Genomic DNA, 17,500 nt, shown 5'->3' with positions numbered 1-17,500 from the left:
AAACGGGCAGTGAAATCTCGTACTCGTCCTCGTATCTAAAGCTCTCTATTATTTGTCAAAATCGAGCCTTCGGTACGAAAATCAATATGGCGTCTAGGAGTGCGATCGAGACTTGGCCTGGGTCTGAAGCTGTCTCCGAGCAACGGCTTGCGCACACTCAATAAAGACTTGACACGATTTCTGCAGAGTCCTTTCTTTCTCGTCGATAAGAAAGGCTCCAGATGCTGGCAGGGTGCATGTACTTCTGTTTTGCTAGCAAATCCCCACATGACGAAGACAAACAACAACTGACTTCGCGAGGACCATCGAGTCCTCGAACCCATGCCATGAGACCAATGCGCCCCCAAGGAGGAAGATAGGAAGTTTTATAAACTCTTCCTCCGCTGGAGAAACTGTAAGAGGCAAATTACGTCTGCAAAGCGAAAAAAAGTACAAGGCATTGTTTGAAGAGTTCGGTTTCAGTGTTCTATTTTCGATAGTTGGAATCCAAATCAGTAGATTTTTACTTCGCTTGTGCTCTGTGGATCTTTTTTTTTTAGTTTAATTAAGAAATGTCGAAAATAACTGGTCCCAGAAAAAAAATAATTAAGGAAGTCTTTTTGTTTGTGTGTTGTCGGTTAATAGTTTTTACTTCGACGAAGAGCATGATTTTCCTTATCGCAAACGTGTTCCCGATGAACTTCATCCAGCTCTTTTTCAATTGCCAAGACAGTGTAGATAGCTGTTCCCAGTGTAGGCAGCGTTGGTAGCTGTTCCTTCCGTACTTTAGATACGGGTAGCTGTTCCTGCTATGTACAGTTGATATGCATGGGTTACTGCGATTTTGAAAATTCTGCGGAATTCATCTTCAAGCACCAATGGCCAAACTGCGTTTTGGCTTCCACCAATCATACTTCCGACGCCAACCACAGACGACGAAATCAATTGATGCGTGACATAGAGCGATTTTCAATTGAAAGTCGAAAGTATTTAGCGAATTGCTTTGGTTTTGCATTAGATCGGTTTTTAATTGAGTGTCGAAAGCAATAAGCGAATATTGATTGCTTTGGTTTTGCGTCACTTCACTCAGTGATTGGTTCAAAGTTCTCGCGCCGCTTTTTTAACCAAGCAGAAGTGAAACCAAAACCAATCGTGGCTAGCGCGTGCACATTCTCACGCGCTTTGTGCCGGCTGCGTGTAAATTACCTCGAGTTTTGACTGGTTTACTGAATTGTCTGCGTCCTTTTTGATTGGCCAAAGTAATTACTTTGGTTTGGGTTTTACGACACTCGATTGAAACTCGCTCTAACCCACCAATCAGCATCTTTGGTTCCCACGGTACATTCGTACATTCGAATTCGCCGCCCATACACCTTATTCCAAAATGGCCGCCATTAGCCTGCGAGCAGGCTCACTTGTTAGGCAAGCAAGGGCGCCGCAACCGCGAGTAGGCAAAGCCGGCGAGAAGAATGGGGCGAGGAAAAGTGACTTTTCCTCGCCCAATTCTTCTCGCCTGCTTCGCCGGCTCGCGGTTGCGGCTCCGCCGCCCTTGCCTAACAAGTGAGCCTGCTCGCAGGCTAGGCCGCCATTTAAATATTGTTTTGTTTTTATTCAAATTAGCCCTTGATGCCTCGTTCTTGAGCCTAAAATTCAAAAGAATATTTTGCCTTTAACGAGGCATTAAGGTTTAATTTGAATAAAAACAAAAGAATATCTAAATATATGGCGGCCATTTTGGAAAAAGGTGTATGGAAAGCGAAGAATTTCTAAAAACATATCATAATGGTGTTTGAACTGTGAACTAAACAAAAACTCCAATTCGCTTTCCGGACGCGGAGTCGATCTTTCTAGCTATGTTTGGTAATTTGATTGATGGAAGCCAAAACGCAGTTTAGCGCCTTGCGCTTGAAGGTAAGATTCCGCAAAATTATGAAAACCGCAGTAACATGAAGAAAGAGTAATGAATCAATATGTTATTTGCATATTTTCGTGATGGCGTATCATGAAATTTAATACGATCCAAAGGGCATCTCCTAATTCTCTCGACACAAGGGGTCTACATCCCTGGGGTGGGAAGAGAAAGGACTCTGGGAACGAGGTCAGATTATTTCACTTCCAGATAATCGGCTGTGACTTCCGGTACGCTAATCATAAATATTACATGATTCAACGCTTTGATCCATCGACTTGGACCTAAAACCTCTGAGCTGTTGTGTTTTGTGGTTTGTGAAATGGGTCTTCATTGGTCTCTAGCTGCTATCTTGGCTGGATATATTATAGGGGAACTTTTGCGAATGATCTTAAAAAGAACACTTCCAAAAGAATACTACATCTACGCGAAAGAAATGATCTCCACGTTCCAGTTGTCCGTCTGTGTGTTCGAGATCGCCGTTGTCGGAAGATTTTACAGCGTCTGGATCGGTCTTAGCTGTTCCTTTGTCCTATTAGCCTTAAAAAACGCAGAGTTCATTTTTGAGGGGGCTCTGGCAAATCCGTGTGGGATTTTGGAAGATGTTGTTTACAAAGAAGCTTACTTCGTGAAGGACAATGTTGCGAAAATTACATGTCAAGTTGTTGGCGGTCTTCTAAGCTTCCCGTTCATACAGTTGCTTTGGCAGTCTTCCTGGAGCGATTTTCATGACAAACAAGTCAAAAGAGGCCTTCGATCAACTCTCGAAGTCTCGCTGTTATACGGATTTTTGATCGAAATTCTAGGGACCTTCGTTACGACCATGAGTGATTTCTGTTCACGTGGACAGGCGTTAAAGAAATTCAACGCGGTTATTCGTGCAGCTAGTATAGTTGTTGTTTGCTATTTTCTTTCTGAAACTACTGGAGTGTGGATGAATCCAGCGTTAGCTACCGCTCAGACGTTCGTATTTTGCACAAGGAAAGAGGTGATCTATGAGCATTTGTTTGTTTTTTGGCTTGGTCCAACCTTGGGGACTTTGGCCGCTATCCAGATGAACACGTTGCTATTAAGATCAGCACCACCGCAGAAAAAAGATAAGAAAAAGAGCAAACGGTGGAATGGAAAAGAGTCGTCTGGCAAAAATAGCAAAAACGAGGGAACGAAACCTGTTAAAGAACTTAAGAAAAGGCATACTGGAAATGCTTGATTAAGAAAAAAAAACTGCAGTAGCGTACGTTACTTGGCATTCTGGGAGTGTGGGTGGCGTGATGTGTTTGGAGGAAAACGTTAAATATTTAATTACTTGAATGAAACATAAGCAAAGTTGTCAAAACTGCTTTTGTTGAAAGATCTTTTACCGCTTTTGCCAGTACAGTAGATTTAGAGAAAAATTTAGCAAGAATTTCACTGCAAAATATTATAAGGAGATAACAGTAATTTTTTACACAGCCCATTTAACCAAACAGATCTAGAAACAGATGAAGTTGTACTAAGACTCTTTCTTGAAAGAAAGTTCAGTAAATACAAATTTATTGAAAGCGGAAAATGATTAATCCCATGAAATTTTCGTCTTTGTTTTTCTGTTTAAATTTACATGAGATTAATTTTTTTCTTAGTTTTCTTTTCACTTATTCATATTGCATTTATGCCCCAGCTACTTTACATGTGATATCTGGCATATTCCTGTTCTGGCTGGACAGTTAATGTTTTTTTGTGCAATATAAATCTCTTACTAACGGATTTCAAGGTCCGCACTGTAACTTACAGCCTGTTGATACAGCCTTTTTATTTACAGCTCATGCGCAAATTAAGTGTGCAGGCCATAAATCAGGGTCGGCCAGGGTTTTTGGGTATACAGTATACAGGGGCTTTTTAAATCGGGTATACGGTATATTGCAGCTTAAATACCGGTATTCGGTATATTATCACTTTTTTTAATTTCAGGTATACAGTATACAATGCTTCCATTAATTTTGGGTATTTTTGGCGAATTTTTTTCGGGTACACTGGTATAACACTACCGCCTCTGGCCGACCCTGATAAATCAACGTGGGAAAAACAAGGATAGGATCCATAACTTACAGTATGGACAGAAAAAACGAGGTTCGTAAGGTACTTATTATATCTCTCAGGAAATAAGGCATGCAGGAAAGGAAACCAGTTGAAGTCAAGCGGAACGTTCAACTGACACAAATTATTGGAATGTGTAAAAATCTGAAAACCAATTAAATCTTAGTGGCTTTTTGAAATACATGTAGTTGCTTGCAAGATTCAAGTATTTTCACAATTTCATTTCACATAAACATGAAAAACTTGACAAAAAATGTTGAATCGAAATAACAATTTTAGCATGCAGTACAGCAAGCCATATGGAATACAGCCTGCTAAATTTGCCAATCAAAATTGTTGATGTGGAGCTCTCGTGTTGGTTTAAAGAAGCTGCTTGCGAAAGGTAAAAAGTTGGTTATTTTAGGTTATACTGTTTAAGTCAATGGTAGTCTTTACACTGAGCTGTTAAGTATTAAAGACTTGAAAGGAGCTAAGTTTTACTTAACCAAAAATGCATGTGTGAAGGCCTAAGCAAAATCTCAAGTTATTTTACCTTGCTTCTCCTTAAAGTTGGAAAGTTGAAACATTAATGCAAGTAAGAGATAAGTGACTTGAAAACCATCCTTACGACTGACTTGCGGTTTCTTGGGCTGCGCCAGGAGGTCCAAAACAATGTCAATCACAGCATACCATTGTGCTTACGTTTACTTGAAGTATTTGCATTAAATTTGTGTGTAATGTGTGAAGTATTAAGAAAAGATTACTTGACTTGGGATTTTCCTAAGTTTACTCATGATGTAGTGTAAAGACTACCAATTTATTGAATCCTAGGAAGCAATCTTTTCTCACCACAATAACTGGCCAAAATTCTTTGGTTTTACATTATGTCATGCTGGTCATGGTGGCTGTGATGACGACTTATAATCCAGAATTATAATCCACCTTTACAATTAATTATGCCACACTATTATAAAAACAGAAATTATTAGATGATGTATGTCATACAAGACTTTATAATATCACGGTTATTGTAGTCCTCCAGCTATTGCTCAAGTTACTCATATTTATTACTGAAAAATTATCATTACACAGATGTAAAGTCTATGAATACAATGTCATCATTTTGAAGTCACATAGACCCTTTTAATGAATCTAATATAATGTATGCAATTTTCTGGAAATGTCATCAAACTTTCTCTTTTATAGGAAGTCCAAAGACAAGAAAGAAAATTGCAAAGAATTCCAAAGCCAAGATTTTGAATGAATTATACTAATATTGCAATTTTATTCATCACGGTTATACACCAACAGCTGTCATCTTACATGGTATACTTAAGATAATCTGAATCATGATACATGTATTATCATTATCGTCCTTTTGGATGGGTAACATGCAAGAGTTTTTACAGTACAATAGCGTACAAGTTTTTGGGAATCAATGCCATGCAATTTTGATATTCACAAAAATAATAAAACAAAGGCATCACTCTTTATAGCCTGTGCTCATTGCTTTCATGTCTTGCGAAGTCTGTTTTTGGGGTGCAGGGTTGCGTAGTGGTGAGAGCACTTGCCTCCCACCAATGTGGCCCGGGGTTTGATTTCCAGACTTGGCGTCACTATGTGGGTTGAGTTTGTTGGTTCTCTACTCTGCTCCGAGAGGTTTTCCTCTGGGCACTCCTCAAAAACCAACATTTGATTTGACTTGTGTTAATTTGTTGAATTCAGTTTACAGTGCCCCAAATTAGTGCTCCACTGCTAGAAGACAGGCGCTTAAATAAATATGTTATTCACCGGCTGGGAGGTTTATATAGGGAAAAACTGTGCCCAAGGGCCGTACTCAATACCGAGGGCACAATTTTTTCCTATACGGACCGACCAAAACTTCACTAATTAAATCTGCAGCTTTGCTTGTCCCTTTGCATCTTTGGTTACCATGACTATGGACTCTAAAGATAGGAAAATTCTGCCTGCTCACATGCACAACCAATCAGATTGTTGCATTCTCAGGATACCGCCCACTCCAATCAAAGAAATGAAATTAATAATACCGTCGTTTTCACCTAAGCGTGGACACGTCAAGGGGAAAACATGCTCTAACTGGTTGCAAACATGACAAGCTTTGTCTTCAATCCTTCACAGTTTGAGGGATGTTCATGCAAGTTTTCCTAGAATGGCAGCAAGACTGGATATAAAAGACTTTTTCTAAGAGATTGACCCTGATCTGATAAAGTATGCTTCAAATACGTTCAGTCAAACTATCGCACGCAAACGTTTGCTTATGTTAACGGCTGCCAAACTCAAACTTCAAAGAACATGTTTTCCCGTCGGGTGTCCACGCTTAAATGAAAACGACGGTAGATGTCTCATCGTACTAAATAAGTTGCTCTCCATTTGTGCATGCACATGACCATTTGCAATGATTATAGCTATTTTAGGTCAAAATGAAAATCCACATTTATGCATTTAAATTTGAGCTCTTTATAGCTCTTCAGGAATTCATTTGCCAAAACAGTGGACAACATTATCATGCTTCATGGATGAATTTACTTTCACCACTCTGACAGAAAACAAACTTAAGGTTAGTTGATATACTGGTAACCATAATGTACAAGCAGTCATTTTTTTGTAAAAATTATTGAGAAAGCAGACCATCTGTAAAATTCAAAGCTCCACTTTCAAAGTTACTTGTAGAGCCAACAAGTGATGACGGTGAAAAGAGGAATGGGATGAAAGATACGCTGCCATCTGACCAACACTGAAAATAAGAAACATGTCGATTGAACTTTTGTTAAATTTAACGACATTGGTACTTCATACTGTAGTATGCATAAACAAGTTAAGACTGGTTATGAGAAGCACAACAGTCAATATAATAATTATTATTGCAGAATAAGCAACTCTATAGCTTCCTACTTTAATACTCTGCATTTCTTAAGGACAGTGCCTACTATTGTTATTGCGCACCTCAAGATAATTGGGTTTCCAACGGGTGGTGCTTACTTATACAGGGATATTTTAGCGCGATTTAAAACCATGCGGAGAAAGCAAAACTTCGCAAGTGCTCTTGGTATCCAAAAAGAAAATTGGGGGTAACCATGCATTTTTCAGAGATAATTAAGCTTCAGTTTGGAAAAGTATGCCATACATTGCTTTGTATTTTAAAGCCTTTGACAAACGCTGTTGATTAATTATCTTTGAAAAATGCGTGGTTACACCCACTTTTCCTTTTTGATTTCAATAAGACTAATCTTGTTAAGATCTGCTTTTCCCGCAAATTCATAAACTGGGAAAAAATACCCTCTAATTAGTAGGCACCGTCCTTAAGTGCTTCATAATAAATTATGAATAATTTTATTACTACAAAAACCACAGATCTGTGGAATGGGCCCGAATTACCCAGTCACTGGCCCACCCACTTTCGTAAAACATTTTGATGAAATTCCTTTCCCATGGGCTTAAGGTGTACTAGAACGACTGCAACAATGGAAAAATATGTTTTCAAAATAATTATTTCATCTCTGTTTTCTTTGGCAATCGCAGAAAAATTTCCCACGAAGAAACTTGTGGTGAAGGCTCCCCTTCTGAAGAATTTGAACTATTTACAAGTGAAAGTGGGCGGGGATTAGAGACAAGTAAATTCCCACCCATTCCACAGATCGCTGGTTTTCGTAGTAGGTACTCACAACAACATTAAACTTCTAGTAATCATTTTAAGGTCTCATCATAGGTTCTTCTATCAAATTTCAAAATAGTGTTTTTGACCGGGAATTTAGACAAAGTATGGTATAAAATCAAAACATGTCAAAAAATTGAAAAACACAGCTGACACAATTTTGTACATCAAACGTTAAAATAGTTCTGAAAATTTGCGACTCTTACGCAATATTCTGAAGCGGAAAAAACGCAAAGCAATGTTTTCTGGTCAACTTGCCATTTTGCCCCGACATTGTACACATGGACTTTTACAAAAATTGGATGGACTTAAATCTTCACTAATTGATACTCTTAGTCATTACATTTAAATTTCAGCTAAAAAGTAATTTTTAGAAATTTCATATTATTGAACCTATGAAGAGACCTTTAAGTTAATAACATAGTGGGTTTTTAACATCACAGTTTATAACAACCAGACTGAGAAAAGATTGTTCTTTTTCCTGAGTTATTTGAAAGACCCTGAGTGTTGGTCCGACCAGGGACTTACTTAAACCCAAAACCTCTTGCTCAGCAGCCTGGCACCACACCCAATTTAGGCCATCCACATGACATCTGCTTGCAGCATCTTAAGCCTCTATGCATTATTTTACCCACAATATTGCTCAAAGCATTGGACTTAAAAGGACTTTGACTTAAACTAACTTTGCCTTGAACAATAAACTATTATGAGAAAACTATTAAAGAGAGAGAGACCTAGGGAGCAGAGGGTTTTCTTTTAAGAAACAGCACAGTGAGGTCAGGGCGCAAGCTACATGTATGGTGAGAGCATACTGGGCTAAAGCTGTAAAGTTCTGCCAAATCATGCAAGCTGCATGAGAATTTATAGCTTGTGTGGTGTGTGGTGGTAAGCAGGCATGATTCTCTTTCTCAGTATTGACCCCCCCCCCCCCCCTCCCTCCCTTCCTTTCCAACTCCTGATGACAGTCTGCACTCAACACAGAGCAAACATGATGTAACTTGAAAACAAAGAAAACTTACAACAGTCAGAAGTGCTCCCTTCTTGAAATTCTTCTGGAATGTAACAAGCTCTGGAACAGTATTTGGAGGTCCTCTTACAAAGCCACTTCAAATTACAAACAGAAAGATGCAAATTATATTATTTTCTGTGAATCCAATGATGTGCCACAATGCCCTTTCTTAATTAATACATAGACAAAATTAATATACAGTACAGGCAAAATACCTTTTCAGCTGGATAATCACAAATAAAACATTTTATTAACCCCTTTGCAATTGACACCCAGAAATGATCAGTATGTAAATTCTCCTCACAATTTCAATGAATCGATCAAATGTCAGTCAGATAGGTACTGAGAATGAAGATTGTATTATCCACTTAATAAGATGTGTCTTCTTGATATAACACCAAATTCCTGTGACTATACCCAACAAAGAGAACATTTTCCATAGTTATATTATCTGAGCTGATCCAAGCCGTATCTATACAAACCATGTACACTGGAGGCAATGAGCTATTAAAAAACAGCTGGGAAAAAACACAATTTTGAATCATCTTTTCATTTGACTGTCTATTTCTGAGTGAGTAAAAGTTTTACCATTTACATGTAATTGCAGACGTGCAGTTATGTGGAGCAATGTAATTCATTGAAATTATTCCTTTTGCATAATATTATTAACTGTTAAAATTCTAACAACTTGCAATCTTTACAGCAGAAATAAGGTACAACTTACTTGGACAGTACGTGTTTTCAGAATAAATTCAAATATTTTTGTAAAACAGTCAAGGCCTGTCAATTTTTAATATTTAAGAGCACAGTCCTGTACTACTGTACTTAAAAAGTTTTGGGTTTTGGTGGAGTCCAAACTGCACGTTATTTTTGAGGCCCGTTTTTTCATTACTTATTAAATTTTACTTATTTTCAATAACGTTTTCTCATTTGTTTTCTTCTTTCTCTTATTTTGCTTACTTACATGTAACTACATGTATTAATTTCTCATTAATTTTGTTTCATTACCAGGGCATTATTTCAAATGTAGGAGCTAATCTTGTTTTGAAGACAGCAACCAGTTCCTGGGCTTCCTTTATTTCACCTGATATAAAATCCAAGATTTTAGGAATTTAAGACCAGAGTACATGTATGCTACTGTAAGTGTACTACTTTTTATCAGTCTATCATTAATCTGTTGCATAGTTGTCTGTGGTTTTAGTGAACATCGCGATTGCCTCTGAGTGAGGAGGCAGTGTGGCCCAGTGGTTAGGGTGCTTGCCTTGAGATCCAGGGATCCCAGGTTCAAGACTCGATCGCTCTGACCACTGGTTGAATTTGTTCGTGGTAGTCCCTGGTTCAACTTCCCAGCTGCACTTGTAAATAGCCAACTGATTTGCCTCCGGCCAGTTGAGATTCTTAACAGTTGTTGTTACATTCTGTCATTTCGTTAATTGTGTTCATTGGCCCTGAAAAACCCCTGTGGGGAGTGGTCAAATAAGTATGTATGTCATATGTATACCAAGTTAGAATTTTACACATGTGCAGCCAAGTAGTGACACTCCCCTCCCCACCCCCCCTCCCATAAAAAAAGTTCAAAGTCCTAAACCTGAATCGCAAACTATACTTTGTTCTTCAAACAAAGTAATAATGACTTGAATCTCCAGTACCATTTTCCCCAAAACTCATTGCGTACAGAATTTATCCTTGGTGTCAGAAAGAATAATGAAAATTACAAATTATTATAATAACTAACTTCGATTTCAGTGAGCTTTATTTAAGTGTCAAGAAGCCCTCTAGTGTGTGGGCAGTAACTGGGGACATTGTACATTTAAATCAAATCAATTAATTACTGCGATTTTTGGGAGAGAGAAAACTGTCCAAAGTACCCAGCGAAAAACTCTCAAAGCTGAATACAGAAGGAAGTAGCCATGTTTAGTTCGAATAGTACTGTTATAATTTATTAAGTTGGCTGCAGTCCCAGGAGAGCTCAGTGGCATTTTTGTATGTACATAATCTTGCAAGCTGCGAAAACTGCACTGTAGTTTATTAGTGGATTAAATTGTGTTTTTGTTGCCAACAACCCTGGCTTCTGTTTAGTCTGTGGATGACTGCTTCACTTATATACCAAGCATACATGTATATCCATAAACACAAATTCAGGTGGGAAGCGAAAGCGCAATTAGATTGCTGTTTTACCACATGAACAATAAAACTTATATCATTGTTGAGGTCAGAGAAGGAAAAAAAAAGGGACCTTACTTGTAACTGCAATTTAATCAAAAGCAGAGCAGAAAAGTACCTTTAAATATAACTGCCAGCCTCTCTCCGAGAGGGTCCCAAGCCATTGACTGGACAAATCCTCCAATGTTTACAGATTCATCCTTCATCTCCCACGTGTGTGGTGTCAAATCTGCACATTTCACAGCAAGTCTTGCACCCTTCGCCATGGATGTGCTATTTTTCTTGTCACCTTCAAACCAAGCAAAATAAAAATATATCCATGTTGAGGTTCCCCATTGACGAGAAAAATTGTCTGGCGTTAGACAGAGTAAAAATACTCTGGCGTCAGACAGAGTAAAATACTAAGTATGGCCGGTTTTGGGGTGAATGCAGGGTTAATACACTGTATTGATTTATTTTATTCTTTAGTTCACAAGATCATGAGAGAAAAGACTTGAATCCTTCTTTTAGCTAAAAAAGGGTCAAAAGCATAAAAAGCGCTGATCAAGTGAAAAATATACATTTACTTTGAGCTCAATGTTACGTTAAACAGAGAATTCAAAGTATCTTGGAAGCTTCTGAACCTTTTGTTTTTGGTGGGGATTTTCATCACAAATGCTGTAAATGAAAGATATTTTACACGACATTGTAGTCCCCACCATTGTTTAGGAAGAGGGGGAGGGGGGGACATCTCATGTTTCTTTTGGATTGTAAACTGGATGACAATTTAGTGAAGACCCCAACAGAACAGTAGATTTGTCTTGAAAAACCACAAGGGAAATTGCTAACAAAAAAAGTAGGTGACTCCACTTTCCTAGTTTTTCAATGCACTTCATCATGACTCACTGCTTTTTAAATTAATACCTTAACAGAAACACTACATGTATGTCTTACTGATATCGTGAAACTGTAGTGAGTAAAGAGCAGGTTCATTTGCCACTGAAAACAGAAGAACCTTTCCATCAGGGCTCCAACAAGCTGCCTACGGTAAAAATCAATTGAGATTCAGTGACTGAAAATAAAGTTAAAAGCTACTGTGCATGTATCAATCAATACTTGTGATAATAAAAACATGCAACCATCAATGCTGTATCCAATGCCAATGGGAATTGCACAGGAATTAGCACACCATGATGTCACACAGGTTGGCTGAGGAATGTGGACCACTAAATTACATGTAGCCACTCAATTTTTTTTTGTAATTATGTGAGAGATACCAAAAACATTATTTTCTAATAAATGAAATAAAATTACCTGACAAGTACCTGCCAAGTTTGACCATTTATCACAAGTCCAGGTCTGAGTCTCCCAAATTCTATAAAAAGTACAAAACTTGATCCATTAACACAGAGACATAAACATATTAGCCATGGGAGGGGTTGTGATTTGGCATTTCTAAAACGAGGGTAAGGGTAAGGATACGAAATGCAAAAAGCATTCTAAACATTCATAAAAGCTAACCTTAGGCTTAAAAACTTTTGTTAGGCCTAATTAGGCCTAAGGTTAGCTTTTATGCATGTTTAGGATACTTTTTGCATTCGTTTCCTTACCCTTACCCTCACCCTTGGTCTTCCCCTTACCCTCAGGTTTTAGAAACGCCACCTTTGATTCTGGTTTGCAGTGCACTGAAATTATGTTCACAAGCTGAATACCATTTGACCATCTTGGTTTAATCATCTACATGTAGTTTGATCATCTATGGCAAGTATATTATTGAGAAGGACTGATGACTGATGTTTTGACAACCTGACTAGTTAGAAGTCATCTTCACAGTCAAATGAAAATTTCTTGCTAGTTAATCGATGTTAGACAAGTTTAAACTGTAATCTGATTGATGAGCAAACACATTCAAGCTGTTATTTGTTGTAGCCAGGAAGTAAAGGTTTGTGTTAGTCTATTGTCAGAAAAATTACCGGTAATAGCATTTAATTGCTCAGTAATGGTAAATAAAGTTCAAGGATGGTAGTGTTGGTATAGTTTTTATGAGGGCACTTTGCCTAACCCCAATGAATCTTTGACCCAAGTTAGCCATGTTTTTACCCACATCTGGTAGACTGGTGCTAGGGCATAAGCAAACCACACCTAGAACCCAAAATAATGTATCTGTTTGGTAAAGTCTGCATACGAGCCAAGTGGCCCATCAGGCCGGAGCTTATCCCGGTTTCCATGGCATGAAGCGACTGGGAGTATTTCTACTACCCCTGGATGGGATGCCAGTCCATCGCAGGGTTACCCCTAGCATTTTTCTGGTACCCATTTATACACCTGGGTGGAGAGAGGCACCATGGGAGTAAAGTGTCTTGCCCAAGAACACAACACAATGTTCCCGGCCAGGACCCGAACCCGGACTATTCGCTCTGGAGTCGAACACTGTGACTAACCATGAGGCCACCGCGCCTCCCACAATGTATCTGTTTACATTGATAATTATTATAATCATTTGTAACATCCTCCATTTGCCATGTGCCAATTCTTTTATTTTTGTGTGCTTAACCCAATGCAAAAACCTCTGTACTCTACATTGGAGAAAAGGCTAGAGAACAATAAAACATACACAGCCCCAGGCACAAGCAACAAGTATCAAGAGGATCTTCAAGGTTTACATTCTAAAATTGGCATCTATGCCAAGTTCAGTTTCTTGGTTCTGTACCTTTAAGGAGGTACTGGGGTTGTCCCTCTCCTAAAACCCAACCGTTGATTTGATTTATTTTCTCTGAAATTAGTAGAACGTAAGTGCCCTGTTATGATCTTAAAGAGTAGGTGCCTCTTCTGGGAAACTGCGTGGGAACACAGTCATGAGATCCACAGCAATAAAACCATCATAGGCCCAAGAAATGATATTTTGTACTTTTCTTTTTCATTGTGCTTGTGCATATTAAACAACGTTGGATGTTGGCGTGAAGTTAGGGTAACCACAAGAAGAATGATTACATGTAATAATTATTTTAATTGTACTTATGACTGACATCCACCAACTCAATGCATTTCCTCTGACATGACTTCACTTGCACATACCACATTTTCTAGTAATTGTTTCATGAGTGGGAATGTCGCTTTTGCTAAAAATATCATGGATTATTTTCATTTTATTTTTTCCAGCCACATTATAATAATATTATAATTATTATTAGATGTTACCAAGCTGGTACACAGACCACTTTTGTTTTAAAGCTAAAAAGCCTAACTAGCCTTGCTGCAAGGAGCAAATTTCAAAAGAATTTTTGTTTCAAACTGAGGGCAGTAGGTCTAATTAACATAAAAACAAAAGAATGTAAATTAAAGTGGTCAGCATTTATGAAAGTGGTCTATCCACGACCTCCTGCTTTTACATCATCATAAGCACCCACCTGAACAAACTGGAAGGCGTAGCAGCAAATAGATTTCTTTCGTCTGGAGACCATGCAGTAAGAGTAACTCCTCCACCGGCTCTGTACAAGGGTGTAGCCAACTCTAACGAGATGTCCCATACCTTAATAATATTATTATTGTGGTTAGGATTTAAATACGTAAGATTTTAAGAATCATTTTTTAGCTTGAATCTTGGAAAAAAATCTTTTTCATTAATTATTAAATAATTATTAATTGCTAATAGCTTGCTTTTCTCTTAAAATATTACAACAAGAACGGCACTACAAGATACACAATAAAAATACTACCGGTAAATTACCAAACTAAAATTCATGTTCGTGTGCATCGTGAAAAATATCATTAATACACTCAAACCCACTAGTTGTCATTCAATAACACATCTACTAAAAAAACTCTAGTCAAATCTTGTCATAAAAATTCGCACATGACACAAACCATCAAGTTACTGTCTGCTGGTGACCCAGACACCAATAAATGTCCACTGGGACTCCAAGAGACAGTTGTCACTGGAGCATGTCCTGGGTAAGAGAGGTGTCGCACTGAACTGCTGCCTAACCTGAAACAAAATGCAGGACTCAAATGTAACCAAGCTCGATTATACGTGACAAAGCAATTTTTCGGTTTCACTTTGTGGTTCTCTTTATCTCGGTTCCCACGGAAAATGTTCGTTTCGGTTGTGCTTTGTGGTCATCAACTTGAAGCTCTGTCATATTTCTCCCACACGATACGTGTGCAGGAAGACAAATGATTAAATTTATCACCCTTTAGTACACCAGCTTTGTTTTAGGAAAACCGCTAAGGCTACTGTTTCTTTATCTATTGTGCTACTAGAGCACGTACCGTATATGTTTTGTGGTTCATCGAGACACAGAAAACAGGAAAGTTTCATCAGTTTGTGGCTTACCTAGCCATGGTTGACCAATCGTATCGTTAAAAACAGGATGTCAGCCATTAGTTTCTTTGAGCTCGTTGTTTATTGTGTTAAACGGATACATTAGACGCCCAACATGTCCTAATTGCTCACAAGTTAAAGTCCATCGTCGAGCGAACATCTAGCTAGTCTTCCAAGTTCTTTCAGAGTTCTCCCCTCGCACGGAGTGGCGCTATTGCCCTTTTTCTCTTAGCCTTCTCTTATTGTTGTCTTTTGTGCTTGGCTGATAATTTCGGCGTTTGTCTCCTTTTGTTATCTTCCTTTTTACATTGTTTGGCCAATAAATTGTCATATACGGGTTCATATTTGTCCTCGTTGCTCGCTACCCTCTTTACTCGCGCGGCCTCGGTCACACAAAGATGCATTTCATTTATTTAATTTATGTAATTATAGATTAAAGTAAATTAGAGAGGTTTTCAATTGAGTGTTGAAAGTGATATTAAGCACTCATTGCCTTGGTTTTGCATTACTTCACTCAGTGATTGGTTCAATGTTCTCTTGATAAATTTTACTCTGTCTAAACACCGGGACCCAGTTGTTTGAAGGGTGGATAGCACTATCCACTGGATAGGTCACTATATTTACTGTATACGTCAATTGCTTTTGCTAGTGTTTATCCGCTGGATAGTGATTTATCCAGTGGATAGCGCTATCCACCTTTTGAACAACTGAGGCCGGTTGATTTTAATTGTCAATGGTGGGGTGGTTCAGGAATCAATGGGTTAATAACAATTATTGTAGATTATAATAATTATAATAATATTGATTTACTTTCAGTGGAAGGCAAAAGACATTAGAAGAGCCAGGTGAAAAAAGCCGGTTTGCTTAATAAGTTCTAGTACATTGATCACAGTCTGCTTTGTCTACCCTGGCTCTTGATTGATGAACATAATAATAATCAGTTACTGTATTCTTAACATGCTTGGAGACCCAAGGTCTGATATTATTAAGTGGAGGCAAGCGGAAACACTTGTACGTGGTATTTATTGCAGCTGGTCATTTTTTTTTCTTTTTTGTGCTTGCAATTTCCCTCTTAGTCACCATCTTCCCCAGAGTCCGTTCAAGGGTGCTGCAGTGTTCTTTTCACTCATGGAGTCTTTTTCTTCCACAAGGTTCACCAATTCCACAGAAGCCCAGTCTCGTCAGCGGGCAACACAGAAAAGCGCTTACTAGACAAGTGGCTATTTGAAGTAAAGTAAATTAAAAGGCTCTGTTCAGTTTCAACAACCACCATCCTGCTGGTAGTTGCCTTACACCAGTTGTAGTTGGATACTACCATGGGAAATCTCAAGGTTTAGAACTGAAGATTTATCATTCTATAGGGTGCTAAAATGTGAAAGATCCCCACTCATTCAAGGTGGACTAAAAATTCCAGTTGAACTTGTAGTTCACATGGAAAATTCCTCTGAAAACCACCAAGCGCTGAGTAAATGTGCCACTAAATAAGGATTTTTCAAAATTGCTCCATTAAAGTGTTGCCGAAATTTCATGTAATAAGGTGGTCAGAATAAAACACATAGTTACCTAACAACTGGAGATGTTGGATCAACAGTCCACACAAAGAGGCCATTGTCACATCCAACCACTAAAACTGAACCGGACAGAGGTCTAGACAAAGGAAAATATTTAAATTTAGATTTCAGTATGAACTTGCCTTGAGCACCTTGAATTTCATGTTACTGGTCCGGTATACAAAGTACACATATCTGAGTGACAGGTTGTAAGCGTGTTTGAACATCCTTATCCAAATTATCCACCCATGTCACTAATCCACATTCAGGTGTTGCTTGTTTCTATTCAACTTTTAAACTAAACTGTATAATGAGGTTAAATGCAGTTTAACCGAGTTCACGGCTACGAGCGACTGCAGTCAATTATTGTCGTCAGTGGTTGTGTTATTATTATTTGCGCATGTGTTGGATTCCTTGTGCTAAATGTGTGCTACAGCTTACATGTATTCATCGGCATGGTGGGAAGAAGAGCATTTTGTGTGGAGCGTTTAGCAATTTTTTCCCTCCCTCACTCTCTCCCCTCTACTTTCCACTGTTCATCAGTGTGACGGGTGCCTGTCTTCTCGAGGGCGTGGGGGCTCATGGCTGGTTTGTCAGGTTTGGCCAGCCATTGGTGCAGTCTCCATCTTGGAGCTGGCTGCCAACAGTGGAAGCCACAGTATGGCTCACTACAGCCACTCAGACACCTAACCTCCACAATAAAATTAATAACAGTGAAAATGAAAATGTTAAAAGGTCATACATTTGAGGTTTACCTCCAAGAAACACAACTCACAGCTTTTTGCAGCTTGTGCTTCAGCAAAGGAACAACATCACTATCAGACAAAAACAAAAAAATAATATTAATTAAAATTAAATGCAGAGT

General features: G+C 38.4%; 2 protein-coding genes across 2 annotated transcripts in view; one reads left to right on the top strand and one right to left on the bottom strand.

Moving 5' to 3' along the window:
- The first annotated feature begins 2,210 nt into the window (after window positions 1–2,210).
- Window positions 2,211–5,431, top strand: LOC137968954 (aquaporin-11-like). Its single transcript, XM_068815438.1, has one exon. The coding sequence runs from the start codon at window positions 2,211–2,213 to the stop codon at window positions 3,096–3,098; it is 888 nt and encodes a 295-aa protein (XP_068671539.1). The 3' UTR covers window positions 3,099–5,431.
- Window positions 5,432–5,569: 138 nt separating this feature from the next.
- Window positions 5,570–17,500, bottom strand: part of LOC137968952 (aladin-like) — a 21,368-nt gene continuing 9,437 nt past the window's right edge. The window contains exons 8-17 of the mRNA XM_068815436.1: window positions 17,391–17,450; window positions 16,649–16,732; window positions 14,629–14,749; window positions 14,172–14,293; window positions 12,079–12,139; window positions 11,719–11,806; window positions 10,904–11,074; window positions 9,631–9,706; window positions 8,633–8,717; window positions 5,570–6,695 (exon numbers count right to left, since the gene is read on the bottom strand). Coding sequence (XP_068671537.1) covers window positions 6,573–6,695; window positions 8,633–8,717; window positions 9,631–9,706; window positions 10,904–11,074; window positions 11,719–11,806; window positions 12,079–12,139; window positions 14,172–14,293; window positions 14,629–14,749; window positions 16,649–16,732; window positions 17,391–17,450 — 991 coding nt within the window. The 3' untranslated portion in view covers window positions 5,570–6,572. The remainder of the gene's footprint in view (window positions 6,696–8,632; window positions 8,718–9,630; window positions 9,707–10,903; window positions 11,075–11,718; window positions 11,807–12,078; window positions 12,140–14,171; window positions 14,294–14,628; window positions 14,750–16,648; window positions 16,733–17,390; window positions 17,451–17,500) is intronic.

Source organism: Montipora foliosa, chromosome 8 (assembly GCF_036669935.1).
Source record: "Montipora foliosa isolate CH-2021 chromosome 8, ASM3666993v2, whole genome shotgun sequence".
Lineage (NCBI taxonomy): Eukaryota > Metazoa > Cnidaria > Anthozoa > Scleractinia > Acroporidae > Montipora > Montipora foliosa.
This window is presented reverse-complemented; position numbering and strand designations above follow the sequence as displayed.

Coding starts and splice junctions, on each gene's coding strand:
- LOC137968954 (XM_068815438.1), top strand. CDS start 2,211: ATGGGTCTTCATTGGTCTCTAGCTGCTATCTTGGCTGGATATATTATA.